This window comes from Austrofundulus limnaeus, unplaced genomic scaffold (genome assembly GCF_001266775.1).
Source record: "Austrofundulus limnaeus strain Quisiro unplaced genomic scaffold, Austrofundulus_limnaeus-1.0 Scaffold487, whole genome shotgun sequence".
NCBI lineage: Eukaryota > Metazoa > Chordata > Actinopteri > Cyprinodontiformes > Rivulidae > Austrofundulus > Austrofundulus limnaeus.
Genome location: NW_013952889.1, coordinates 123,740 through 138,360, shown reverse-complemented (window position 1 = coordinate 138,360; position 14,621 = coordinate 123,740). Strand labels below are relative to the sequence as shown.

At 39.0% G+C, this 14,621-nt stretch overlaps 2 protein-coding genes across 2 annotated transcripts in view; one reads left to right on the top strand and one right to left on the bottom strand.

Moving 5' to 3' along the window:
* The window catches only part of LOC106530044 (bactericidal permeability-increasing protein), a 22,587-nt gene extending 18,263 nt beyond the window's left edge, over positions 1-4,324 (top strand). The window contains exons 15-16 of the mRNA XM_014025601.1: positions 3,906-3,982; positions 4,078-4,324. Coding sequence (XP_013881055.1) covers positions 3,906-3,982; positions 4,078-4,119 — 119 coding nt within the window. The 3' untranslated portion in view covers positions 4,120-4,324. The remainder of the gene's footprint in view (positions 1-3,905; positions 3,983-4,077) is intronic.
* A 362-nt stretch (positions 4,325-4,686) lies between these two features.
* cdk5rap1 (CDK5 regulatory subunit associated protein 1) overlaps positions 4,687-14,621 on the bottom strand; it is a gene marked incomplete in the record, with an annotated part of 21,135 nt that continues 11,200 nt past the window's right edge. The window contains 4 exon segments of the mRNA XM_014025600.1: positions 4,687-5,044; positions 10,760-10,894; positions 13,554-13,703; positions 13,812-13,942. Of these exon segments, the coding sequence (XP_013881054.1) occupies positions 4,904-5,044; positions 10,760-10,894; positions 13,554-13,703; positions 13,812-13,942 (557 nt within the window).

The following is a 14,621-nucleotide window of genomic DNA, read 5'->3' as shown; positions in this document are numbered from 1 at the left end:
ATGTTTTGATTCATGTAAAATTTTGCTTCCACTTCACAATTGTATACCACTTTGTGTTGGTCTTTCACATTAAATTCCAGTGAAATTTATTTATGTTTGTGGTTGTAATGTGACAAAATATGGAAAAGTTCAAGGGKTATGAATACTTTTGCAAACCACTGTATATATATGTATATATATACCCATAAATTTCTTGGTACAGTCATTGACAGTATACTGACCTTTGATGAAAACTGTGAAGCTGTTTACAAAAAAGCATTCCAACGCCTGTTCTGTCTCAAGAAACTGTCATTCTTTAACATAGACAAAACCCTGCTGACTCTGTTTTATTGTGCTTTTATTGAATCTATTTAATCATTTTGCTTAGTGTCCTGATTTGGTCACCTTTCTCTTAAAAATAATTACTCCTTGAACCAAATAGTGAAATGGTCCAGTAAACTGACTGGAAAGATGCAATTAAATCCAGAATCTCTGTACTCTAGGCAGGTCCAGAGATTGTCTGGGTCCATTTTGGAAGACGTGTCTCATCCTCTGCACGGCGAGTTCAGCCTCCTCCCATCAGGACGTTGATACTTAGTGCCAAAATGTAAAACAAAGCRTTTCAAAATCAGCTTTGTTCCTGTTGCAATTAGCTTTTTAAAGTCAAGTTAACATAAAATACATGCCATTAGTTAGTCATTTTATTCTTTTTTTGTCTTATATAGTTCTATTTGATTTTATCTTGTTTTTATCTTTGATTCTTATATAGTTGAGTTTTATGAGCACCTGGTCACTTTTTAATCATGTTGTGTCCACTGTATGTCCATGTCAGATGTCTTGTGCTTTTTCTTGGCTAGAAGCTGACTCGTTTTCACTGTAACCAAATTTACCTGCGGGTACAAATGAAGCTGTTTGATTGATTGATTGATTGATATATGAATGAAGTTTTTTTAAAGGCTATAAAATCTTTAAACTACCCAAAAAAAGTTTCTTAAATTCTTACAACAAAATCTACAGACAATTTAATTAACTCCAATCCGATGGGTTTTGCAAAAAGGCCTTTTAGAAGACATTATAACTTTTTGACTGATTCATAAAAAAAACATGTTTAATCAAAGCAGAGAGACAATCGATTGTTTGCTAGCGTTGCAGCCTGCTGCATGAGGACCATGGAAAGAAGAAGCAACTCACTGACTATAAAAAAGGTGGTTATAAAAAGAGGAAGACTTTTAGACCACAAAAACCAACAGAAACAGTTTCTACTTTGATTGTCCCATGGCCCCTCTTGTAACCTAACATGATTAAAGATCTGTGTGAGGGCCAGAAAGAGTAGTGCTTGCAAAAAATCCAAGTAATCTCAAGGGGCAACATGTCTTTTACAGGAAAAATATGATCCTGATGGCTGGTAACAAATATTTGCCAATTCCAGCAGCTCCCGCATTTTCTGTTGGGTACATGTAAGACCTAAAAAAAGACAAAAAGAACCCTGCTCTTACTGAGTTTGTGTGAATTTTTTTTYATTCCTACATATTATTATCAAGAGGTTTATGAATGTTTAGCTCGAAAGATGAAACCGACGGTGGATTGACCAAATTTTTTCCATGAGGCTACCATGTATCCTTCTGTTTGCCACTGCAATATGCATTGATTAGGATGGTCATGTTCAGTAAAAAGCGTGGCATTGTCCTGATGCATCTCAATGATCCAGGTAGAAAAATCTAAAAACAAACAAACAAACAAACAAATAAATAAAGCGAGTAGGTTCTCTGGACAGGCAGTTCTTTGTTGAAATGTTTTGTCTCTTCTCCAAAAGACTTCTTCAGTCTGAGCTGAGAAGTAGTATAAGCAGTACCTTCCCATAGTGCAGAGGTGTCAAATTCATTTTCACCAAGGGCCACCTGGGCATTATGGTGGCCCTCAAAGGGCCATTTATAAATAACTTTGACATTTTATGTTTAACTTTGACTAAACAGCAAATGTCTTGTTCCTCATCTGATTGCTACGACTGAGAACTGCTAAACAATAACTGAACTCTTTGTGGTAATTCCTGAATAGAAACATGTTAAGACATCCTCTTATTAACACTGAAAAGTACTACATGTACAACTGACTAAATGTGAAATAAATAATACAGAAATACTATTGAAAGTAGAAGAGTTTTACTCACTGTTGAGTTGTGGTGTCTTGAATTCCACTCTCTCCTACTTCTCAACGGGAAATTCCCATGTATAATCGACAGGCATTATGGCAAATTTACCAGTAGGTTATGGTCAATGCTGGCTTTAAAACAGCTTATTTTGAGACTTTAATATAGGGCAATTCAACTAAATTGCTCAGGAGGGCACAGTTGCTCAAAGCCAACAGTTATATTATTATCCTTCACATTTTAAATGTGTTTATTTTGTTATATTGAATCATAAATTTAAAAAATAAATAAATTTAAAGATTACCATTGACCGGTTGGTCACCCAGAGGCCAAGTTTTGAATTTGACATGTTCCATAGTGGATTAACAAGTTTAATGATGACAATCAAAAGGGGTTTTTCACATGCAAAACACCACCATCAACCTACGTTAGTGCCTTGATTGCCGCTTATTGTTCACAGAGGGCTGAGTCATACTTACAATAAACAGCATTGTAAGAGGACAACTAGACACAAAGGCCTAAACCCCTGTTTAATGATGGGCAGCTTCCATCCACCCATTATCTTAACCTGCTTCTTCCTTTCAGGGTCACGGGGTGTACTGGTGCCTATTTCCAGCAGTCATTGTGCAAGGGGGAGGGTACACCCTGGACAGGTCACAAGTCCATCACAGAATACAAACATAGACACAAACAAGACAAACAACCATTCATATTCTCCTCCACACCTAGAGACAATTTAGAGTTACTAATTAGCCATGTTTTTGGTCTGTGGTAAGAAACCGAAGTACCCAGAGAAAACCCACGCATGCACAGAGAGAACATGCAAACTCTACCTACAAAGGTCCAGGGCCGGGATTTGATCTGGTAACGTTCTTGCTGGGAGGTACTAACTGAACCACCATGCAGACAATGGGTAGTTTCTCCTCATAAAAATTGTATTCCTTTCTCAATCCAGCATTCCTCTCTATCAAGGATGACAGCATTTTCATCCCTAAAAGAGTGAGCACTGGCCTATAGATGAGCGTAAACTAAAGAGTCCTGGCCTGATGATGTTGCTGTTCTGTGCTGGACCATCCTTTTGTCCTTTGGCTACTTTTTTCCTTCATGTATAACTGGTTGCATTCCTGGCACTCAACAGCATAAACATTACTCTGTTTGGCTGGAGGACCATATTCTTGGAGTGAACCAGTTTTTGCCATGTGTTTGGGGTTTGAAAGCCACTGGGATGTCATGTTTAGAAAATAAACTATTGTAATCATTAAACTTGATACACTATAGAGGGGTACTGCTTATAAGGCTGGGTTGACCTGTAACTACTCAGACTCAAGATGTCTCTTGAAGAAGAGAATGTGACTAGGTCATAGGTTTTAAATACTGTCACCATATTTCAATACTGATATCATCATACCACTCAAACCTAGCCCACATAATGTTAGTTATAAATGAAGGTCCACCCACCAAAACAGACCTAATCACCACACCTCCATCACTGTGATGACAGTGTCTATGAGTTGTTTCTGCTGGTATATGCTGTTGTTGGTTTTTGGCTATCATCACTACTCTGGTCTCAGTCCAAAGGATATAACTGTCTAGAAGTCTTGTTATTCATTCAGATGCAACTTCTCAAACCAAATTTGTGCTGTGTCACATTCTTTTTAGAGCAAAGAGGCTTTCTCCTGCAACCATTCCAAACAAGCGAAATTTGTATTTTTCTAACTGCAATGTAATGAACCTTTAACCTGCAATTCTTTGACTTGAGTTTCTAAATTTCTCTTCACAGTTTATCTTGCTGAAGGTTACCCACTTCCTGCTTTAGGAAAGATGCAGTTTGTGAATCCCCAACTTCAAATCCTGAAGGCAAGATATGCGATCGTCTCTGTTAAAACTCTCATAAATATTCTTAAAATTTGATATAAAAACATCACATTTTTTATATTTTTGTTTTTCTGTAGGACTCCATTCTGCTCAGTACAGATGTTCAGTTTACAGGTTGAACTGTGCGACTTCTGATGAACTGGAGAAAGCCACACTAAAGACAAAATTACAGGAAGAAAACAACCTGCAAACAGCTCTTCCAGTGAATAAACTTAAGACTTTGATTTTAACCTGCAAACAGCTCTTCCAGTGAATAAACTTAAGACTTTGATTTTAACCTGCAAACAGCTCTTCCAGTGAATAAACTTAAGACTTTGATTTTAATTATCTGAGATGTTTGTTTTTGTTTAACATTTTTTTGTTTTTCTGTAAATGGTAAGCCTTTTAATGCATGCTGTAAATTGTGGATGAGAACAGTGTTATTGTTGTCTTTAATGACAAAAAGATATTTTACAGCATGGGATTTTACTACGCTCACCTTTCTACAAATAGCACACTGCTTCCAAAGCAGATCTCAGCACTTTTATCTGCTGACTTGGGATAAATTTTCTCTTCAAGTTTCTGACTGTGTGAACTGATTCTACAAATGTGCTGATCTGCTATGTTTTTCCTGCTGCCTGGAGATTACCATTAAAATTCCTTAACATCAAACATTTCTGTTTCAGAAAAGCAACCATGCACTTTCAACTGGTTGTAAGCAAATTCTTTAATATAAGAATTAAATACATGTGAGCAGTAACATAAATACAACTGGTGGTAACAGTATAATTAAGTTTGAGTGAACATTTTATAGCTAATTACAAGAGATTTTCATAAACATGCTTAGATTATCAATATTCATTATGTTTTTAAGTCCACGCAACAAAATAAACACCAGTGCATTTTTTTCCCCAACACGTGGGGTCACATGTCCATCCTAGTTGTGTTTTCCGAGGCCACATCCACCTGCTGGTCAATATGTAGTGTCTCAGTGTATCGCTGTCCTCTCAGGGTGTTCGGACTGAGAGCTCGGCCTCTCAGGGTCTGAGAGTTGGCTGATAATATCTGCATCAGAGAAAAGATATCAAAGATGTAGTAGAACACAAAAATCCCTTAATTGGAACCAAAACTGCAAATGATCAGAATTTTAGGACCAGTTGAAAAATGGCAAGAATTCACATTTTGAACTGTTGGATCTTCTACGAATAGCTCGTAATGCAAAAAGAAGAAATGGGAGTGAGACTAAAAAACAACTGAGGAAGCATTTTATTGCAAACAACCACTAAGCTGTAGAAATATGGCATGTCTTAACAAAACAGGAATCCACTTGGATTTCTTCTCAAAACTTTCTTCTCAATCTGCTCCAGTCAGTTTCACAGTGCACAGCACAGGCCTCAGCATAAGCTCAAACCCAAACAAAACAGCCCAGCAGGCTGAATCTAACAGAGAGACTGTAAACTCTAACCACTTCTGAAAACCACCTATTTTCTTCCTCTAATAATGAATTGACCTTATAATGCATTTCTTTTCCTGGTTACACCCGTGGAGGTTGTAACTTTTGTGTCAAACGTCAGAACGTAACCCATTTTTGTTTAGGCTACAAAAAGAACACATTGATAAGACACACCAACTCTTTCTCTGTTTTAGCCTTAAGGTTGCAATGATCAGAAAGTATAAAATACAAAACTGCAACAAACATTCAATTAATCATTTACAAAATTTCCTTCAAAGCTAAAATAGGCTTTTCATCAGCTGATCAAGAGTTTAAGACCACAGCATTTAAAAGGCCAAATCTTCACAAAAAATGTGGATTCTGTCTTGTGTCATTTTTTGTCACGTATCCACAGAGTCATGAGTGGTAGACCCAAAAAGATTTTACTGGCCCTGAGCCAAAGGATCCAATACGCTGTCCATCAAGACACAGGACGATCCTCGTCCCAAATTAGGTTTGTCACTGGTGTCAACTGCAGTCCAATAGCATATATGCCACGGTCATTAATGACGTATTTCCAGTAAAATTCTTGCCAAGCTCCTCCCTTCCACTTCCTGGTTACTGCCTTTGTTTTTAGCGTAGCCTCCCAATACTGCACCATGAAAAAGTCACAAAAGTTAAAGCATCTGTGAACTACTGATATAAAAGGTGAGTTCTGTTGTGTGCCGTTGTGTCATCAACTAACCAGTAGGTATGATAGAGTAGTTAGTTTTTATTCATTTTCCTCTAGAGGTGGAAAGGTGACAGCTGTGGATCATAGCTATACAGGAAAAACTTAGCTATAAGCTCACGCTTGCGTTTGTAATGGGCATTTCTAACCTGAGGATATTCAAGAGCCAGCATCAGAAATGAGAAGACGGAGATTACAAATGGGAGATGTACAATTATCCCCCTTTACTGCCAAGACAAGAGAGGAAAGACCACCTCACAGCTAGGAGGAAGCTAACACAGTAGCCGGTACAGGTAGGTGTGTGCTTGTGTGCACGTGTTTGTGTTACAGAGTATGAAATGTTTTTAGGCAACTTTGTCAGGAGTTTTATGCAAAAGTAAAAACTTGTTAGACTGTATATTACAGTGTAAACAAAACATGAGCGACTAACGCACCCCCTCCCCCCCCACCCCACCCCGAGCACTGAGAGCCGCAGAACCTCCGCCTGATAATCATTACATTTTTAGTTCACCAACATCGGGGAAAATGATCCAAACCATACAAGTAGCCCATCAATTTAAAGCCTAGACTCTGCTCTTTCCAAAAATATAAGTGTCACAGCTCTACGTGAAAAATTCACCGAACAAACAGCTAAGGAATAGTGAAAAAGGCTAAATTCTGGAACCACAAACACGAACGTCTTTCCTTTGTTTTATGGCTTTAATCCACTTTGGAGTGATTTTTTTTCCACTTGGCTTGACCTGTATGTCTCCTGTGTTAATGTTGGTACATGTAATATGCGAATTCTGAACTGTGGAGATCATTAAGAGTCGTTGTCGGGTGAAAAAATCTTTCGCTAACACTGTGTTGACCGCGAACCGCAAGTGATCGGAGTGGCATCACGTGCTGGACCGGATGTCTGTGGCATATAGGCTTTTACCATCAAAATGTCTTCAAAGGCCTTGTCTCCTTCAGCGGTACAAAATAGCCTGTTTGGAGTTTAAATGAGAAAACCAAACATGGGATGATGAAAGATGGAAGAAAGTTTTATTATCTGATGAGGTAAAATTTAACCTTGACAGTCCTGATGGTGTGATGCCACCTGAGATGTTTTCTACACGATGAAGTGGACGCCATCATCATCTCAGGGGCTTTTTCATTCAATGGATCAATGGAGCTTCAGGTTGTGCAGAGGCATCAAATGGCAGGTGTCCTCATGACTGAAGGCCATCATCATCTATGTCAGAGATGGGCAGCTTCGGTCCTTGAGGGCTACTGTCCTACAAGTTTTCCTTGATGGTCTCCAACACACGTGATTCATGGACTGAATTACCTCTTCACGGTCTGGAGAAGCCTGTTACTCACACATTTATTCAAATCAGGTGTGGTGGAGCAGAGAAACCTCTAAAGCATGCAGGACAGTGGCCCCTGAGGACCAGAGTTGCCCATCTTTAGTTTGTGTTATAATGACAGGACAACTCTGCAATTCACAATGCCCGCCTGAMAAAGTAAGTGAGTGAGTAAAGTTTTATTTATATAGCAACTTTCACAGAAATAAATTTACATGGTGCTGTACAATCAGGGAAGGGGGGAGAGGGCAGTTAAGAAACACCCATTCAAGAGACATACAAGACAAACATGGGGGAACAGGTGAAACCAGTCATGAAGCAAACTCAGTTGCGCTTCCTTTAACAACAGCTTGAAATACACAAAAAGAAAATTGAGTTAAACAACTCGCGAGAGAGCAAGACAGCCCAACCCTGGGCCCATCCAGAGTCACATGATGTTATTGTCTCTACTCAGTTCGCTAGAGTTCAGAGATTTTCCTTCTCCTCAGCCAATTGAGTTCCAAGGCCGGGTCCAACACAGGTGATGGGTTGGGAGCAAATCCAGCTCTTAGTTGACATTACATCCTGGGGAGGTTAAGATAAGCACTGCCCTCAAGGCCGTGCCGCTGGGAGCCAGAAAGGTAATCCAATTGTTTTGGAACAAAGCAGCCTTGAAATTCCTGCTGCTTTTGAAGTGTCTTTACTGCAAAGGACTTCTTCCAGAGAAAGCATCACTCTTTTCCTGCGTTTTCCACTGATCTAACTGAGAACATTTGGGGTTGGATGGCAAGTGAAGTTTAGAAAACTAGACACCAGTTGCAGACAGTGGATGCCATCTGTGAAGCCATCTTCACCACTTGGAAACATTCCCTTTAGCTTCCTGGAAATGGTGAATGGACTGTACTTATATAGCACTTTTCTATCCATMCAGGACACTCAAAGCGCTTTACACTACAATCTGTGCCCTAATTTACCCATTCACACAGCACTCTATTAGGTCTCTACAAAGCTAACATATACAATCATCAATTGAGACTAATCAGTGCCAATCACATTCATACACTGATGGGACACACATCAGAGGCATTAGGGGTGAAGTGTCTTGCCCAAGGACACAACAACTGAGACAGCTGGACTGGGGATGGAACCGGCGACCTTCCGGTTCCAGGACGACTCCCCTAACCACTCTGCTACAACCGCCCCCTGAAATACTAATATCAAGCATCCTGAGTCCTTTTTTCAAACATTTTTTCTGTTTCAGAGGAGATTTGGTTTTGGTTTTGAGATATGGTCTTTAACTATTGATCAGCTGATGAACAACCTATTTCAGTTTAATACTTGTTTGCAATAAAATGCTTACTCTGGTGTTTTTTGTCTCACTCCAATTTCATGTTTTGCATTTAAAGCTCTACTTAGAACACTCTTACAATCCAACAGTGCAAAATGTGAATTTTACCCATTTTTCGACTGGTCTTAAAATTTTGCTCAGTAGTGTAATTATACCTGTAAATTTTAAGAAAGTAGTATTAGCATTGGCTGTAAAATGTTTTGTTTTTAAATTATTAGAAAACTCTGTTCACTTTTAGTATGTTTGTGATTGCCTACTGCCAACGATGAAGCAACAGTAATGTTTATGTTGCTGTCTGTATGTGTGTATATGTTTTTGCCACATCGTAGGAACCAATTTCCTGAAAAATGCAGCCTTGTGGGAAGTGGTGGGCACAGTTCCTGTAAAGCGCTGATTGGGGAACTAATTTTCTGATGAGTGCTTTAGGGCTTTTGCTAATTTTAAAATTTATTAGTGGATTAGTACTTGATAAATTTATAGGCTAAATCTAGAAGCACTAACTGAGGTCTATAAATGTTTTTGATCAAAGTTGATGTTAACAGCTGATGCACATTTTGTAAATATTTGTGTCACTTATCCACTAGACTAGGTGACAATACATGAACTCAAATAAGGCTGTGGAATGTCAATGATAAGTGTTAAGAGAGCAACATGGCAACATGTGACACATGTTGTCTGTTAAAGAATGTTCATGGGTTGATTGGGTTATTTTAGTGCTTTAGAATTAGCTTTTGATAAAATTTTCAGTGCATTAGTGCTTTAGAATTAGGGGAACTAAATATCTGAGTTAGTGTTTTAGGGCTAGTGGAACTAATTTTTAGATTAGTACTGCCCACCACTGCTTGTGGGGACCGAATGTGCATTGTGGGGACCAGGGTAGGATGCTAATTTCAGGTGGGGGGTTAGGTTTAGGACTGAGGTGTGAATTAAGTTTAGGTTAGTTTTAGGGTCAATCAGGTACCTGTGAGGTTAATTTTAGGGTAAATGGTCAGGGTTAGGATATAAAATTACCAAAAATGAATGGAAGTCAAGCCACGGTCCCCACGGGAATATAAAAACAAACCTGTCTGTGTGTGTGCGTGCGTGCGTGCGTGTGTTTGTCTCTTCATCGGTTTTGGGGTCCCAGACTAAAACACACTGAAGGCCCCTGCTTTAAATTAAATAGTACAAGATGATTATTTTAAGTACTTTTCTGTACTTTATAATGGCAGCCATCTTGAATAAGGTTGACTCCAAACGTTAATCGGTATAAATCAGGGATAGTCAATCGTGGTCCTCGAGGTTCACAGCCCTGCATGTTTTACTCGTTTCCCTTCTCTAACACGCCTGATTCAGTCAGTGTATTACCTCTTCCAAGTTCTGCAGAAGCCTGAAAATCATCCATTCATTCAAATCAGGTGTGGTGGAGCAGAGAAACGAGTAAAATGTGCAGAGCTGCGGACCTCGAGGACCGTAGTTGACTATCCCTGGTGTAGATGTACTGTACATGCAATGCTTGTCTCTTGAAAGCTTAAAAAAAATCTGTCCAGTGGTTCATGAGCCATTAAGCACATACAAACACACGCATGCACACAGTGTGTTAATAATAGCATTGGCCAGACAATTCAATATCCTATCACACTATAATATTTTAGACAACTTATGCCAACTTGTGAAAAGTTTGTCCAACACTAGAGATGTCTAAGCTGAAAATTGAATAATAAAAAAGTCTACTGGAAGCCTCTTTTGGACCTATACATACTGTAATACTAACACTTAGATACAATATATAGCCAATATGAGTAAAATAATCAGTACAAAACTTTCACAAGTTGGCATAAGTTGTCTAAAATGTAGTTTATAGTGTAATAGCATTACAGAATGTGTTTTCAACTATTAGATTAACAATTTTAACTATTAAGTAATGTATATACATGTACTGTATAATATACCCTACTGGGTTAAAGTACAAATCTCACCCTACCTTGACCAGAACATACTGCCCAGCACTGATTGGTGCAGAGCTGAATGCAGCATGCTGAACATCTTCTTTGGAGAAAATCACTTTGATGTTGCCGTCAGTTCTCCCACACAGGTCCTCAGCAGATCTTTTACTTTCCTTAATAAAAATAGGATGCAAGAGTTTAACAGTGGTGCCAGTGAGCAGGTAAAAGTAGACATGAATTGCTGCTTTTGTACAGGAGGAGCCATTTTTTTGAAATTGCCAATTTGATTTCCTTAGTTAAATCCAGGTGGCCATTTTTATTGGCCAGTACAAACTTCAATGTTTTTCATTTTCACAAACACTCATCTTGTGTTTGCAGCTATTAAATGGCTGTCTGCATATGCCAAGGATTTTCAAACTTCATGTTTAAAATGTACAAATTTGATTTCTACATAAGGTCAAGGGTCTAGAACAACTGGCAATAAACAATTAATTTCTGAAATTTTTTTAAATAAAAATAAAGGACTATAAAGACCCTCACCATCCTAAGCCCACCAAACTTTAGGAGAAACAGAGAAAAACATTAGAAAAATCCTGAAAATCGTTGGGTTAAACATTTGACTCCCTAATCATGACTTTTATATTTCTATATCATTCATAAAATATTTTCTCATTATATCAGATGAACAGTGTTGAATTTGGTTGGTTTATTTTTAAATAGCTGATAAAATCTGCATGTAATATAAAATTATTTTATTGAAATTTATTTTGATAAACACAATATTTATTTCATTTTACTAATATCTCCCTCTTTGTCCTGCTGATGTTGTGGCACTGTCACACTATAAGATTTTAGAGAATACACTGAAGATGGTTATCAAAATGTACATTTAGGAACATATCTATTTGGACAGAAACAAAATTTTCGCCATTTTGGTTCTGTATATTACCACAATAAATTCTGAACAAAACACTTCAGATGCAGTTGAAGTTCAGACTCTCTGTGTTGAACAAAATGGTTGCATAGAAATGTGAAAAACTAAAGCATTTAAACACAATCCCTTCATTTCAGAGGCTCAAAAGTAATTAAACTAATTAAATAATTGTAAATAAAATGTTCATTTCTAGTACTTGGTTGAAAACCCTTTGTTGGCAATGACTGCCTGAAGTCTTGAACTCATGGACATCACCAGACGCTGTGTTTCCTCCTTTTTAATGCTCTGCCAGGCCTTCACTGCTGGTTTTCAGTTGCTGTTTGTTTGTGGGCCTTTCTGTCTGAAGTTTAGTCTTTAACAAGTGAAATGTTCAATTGGGTTGAGATCAGGTGACTTTGTCATTCAAGAATATTCCACTTATTTGCTTTAATAAACTCCTGGGTATTTGGCTTTATGTTTTGGGTCATTGTCCATCTGTCTAAGGAAATGCTGACCAATCAGTTTTTCTGCATTTGAGCTCACAGTTTGTCTCTGAATACCTCATCCAGCTACTTCTGTCCTGTGTCACATCATCAATAACTACTACTGACCCAGTGCCACGGGCAGCTAAGTACGCCCAAGCCAGAACACCTCACCAGGAGGCATCCTAACCAGATACCCGAGCCACCTCAACTGGCTCCTCTCGACGTGGAGGAGCAGCAGCTCTACTCTGAGTCCCTCCTGGATGACTGAGCTTCTCACCGTATCTCTAAGGGAGAGTCCAGACACCCTGCAGAGGAAACTCATTTCGGCCTCTTGTTTCTGCGATCTCGTTCTTTCGGTCATTACCCAAAGTTCGTGACCATAGATGAGGGTAGGAACGTAGACCCACTGGTAAATCGAGAGCTTCACCACGACAGACCGGTACAGCGCCCGCAGCACCAATCCGCCTGTCAATCTCCCGCTCCATTCTCCCCTCATTCGTGAACAAGACCCCGAGATACTTAAACTCCTCCACTTGGGCACAGCTTCATGCACCGATAGCTGAATATTAGCAGAAAAGTCAGACACACTCTGCCTTCTAAGCTGAAGTAAGGTTACTTATTTTTCAGAATGTCTGTATTTTAAGCCAAATTAAGTGTCTCGTGCGCTCTTTTTCCAACTGTAGTCAGCCTTCATGTTACGAAAGGCAGGCAGGCAGGCATGGGTCTAGCGCCTCAAGCTCTGCGCTCCCCCCTTAAGACGCCCCGTGACAAAAAACTCTGCTGCTCTAAGTGTCCAGCTGATCGCATTAAAGTCCATTTACTTTGAGTTTATCCTGCTTTGTTTACTTCAAAAACAGTTTAACTGTGTTGTTTAGCTTCTTCATTTGTTTACTGTTTATTTTCGGGACCTGCCCTGCTGTTCGACCCACAAATCACGTTCTGGATGCAGGTCAGCTGATCCCAGAAACTCTGTGTGCAGCAGCTTCATATCATCTGTTTACTGAACTTTATGACARCATAAAGGCTATTGTTAAGTGTTGGGTGACCATATTGTAAATTAATATTAAAAACTAAAAGCTGCCAAATATATATTTTCAGACTATTTATTGGCAAAGCAGAACACAGCTAAATGTATCAAATGTAAGTCTATGTAATATTAGAATTTTCTGAGACGAATTGGTTTTTCCTTTTTTTTTTTCTTTTTTCAGTAAGAGGTTTTTAATTAATATAATTTTTGGACAAAAAAATCGCAATATATCGCCTTGCTTACAGTAACACAATATATCGTGATATATCGTATCATGACCCCGCTGTCATGATATGTATCGTATCGCCAAATTCTTGTCAATAAGCAGCCCTAGACTGTATATCTATAGATTCTTCCATAAAGTAAAAAATGTTAACAGTTAGTATGTTGCCAGTTTGTATACTCACTCCCTCTATCAGCACAAGCTGTGTACTGCCGATAAGAGCAGCATTGATCCTGGAAGCTTCCTCTCTGAACACATTGATGCACTCTTCCACCCTCCTCTGTTTCACTTGTGGTGGCACGTCATCCTGTAGCCGGTGGAAGGCGTGTGTCTTCTAAAGAAGATCAACACAAAATGCACATCTTTACAGCTCTGCTACTTTTCAGGGGGGAAAAACTGCTTGGTTTTTGTGTTATATTTGGGAAGTGTAGTGAGAGGTCACCTTTCGCATACTGTAGGCAAAAAGGAATCCCACATTGTAGCCCACCTCTCTGATCAGTGAGAGGGTTTGCTGATGGTCGTCCTCCGTTTCGCCACAGAAGCCTGAGATGAAGTCACTGCTGAGACTCACATCTGACAAATAAACATATTAAGTCACTATACAGAGGATTTTAAATCAACCTAAAGAAATAGAATTGATCACAAACTGAATGGAAGCTTGAGGTACAACATACAGTGAGACAGATTTAGCTTCTCACTAATTTCTGATGCTTTATTGTCACACATTTCAGAACAAGCAAATAATAATTTCAGTTTTTTTCTCCTTTTGGCTGCTCCCCTCTTCATGGATCATCACAGCAAGCAAACGTGAATCAAGTTTTGACAATTGTGTTCTTGTAACAGCCGATGCTTCTTGTGACACAACCACCGAACTACCACAGCCCGCTGCTGCTCAAGGGAGCAGCTGGTAGAGGTACGGACCTTGCTCAAGTGCCCATAGTTGGAGGCAGATGTGAACAAGTAGGAGTCTCTGCAGTACATGTTGTCCTGTGGTATAGTTGGCTCTACCTGTTATTGGCAGAGTTGGTGTGTGTGGGCGGAGTTTGGCTTAACCGTGATTGGTCAGATTGACTTGTCTTGTGGGGCAACATAAAAGAGGAAGTAATGATAATAGTAAAATAATATGATTTATTGACTGTCTATGTACAGTTTAAAATAGATCAATGGGCCTCATGCAAGAACTGTTCGTACGCACAGATTTGTTCTTAAGTTGTGCGTACGAGTGATTTAGGAGAATTTGTGGCATTCACCA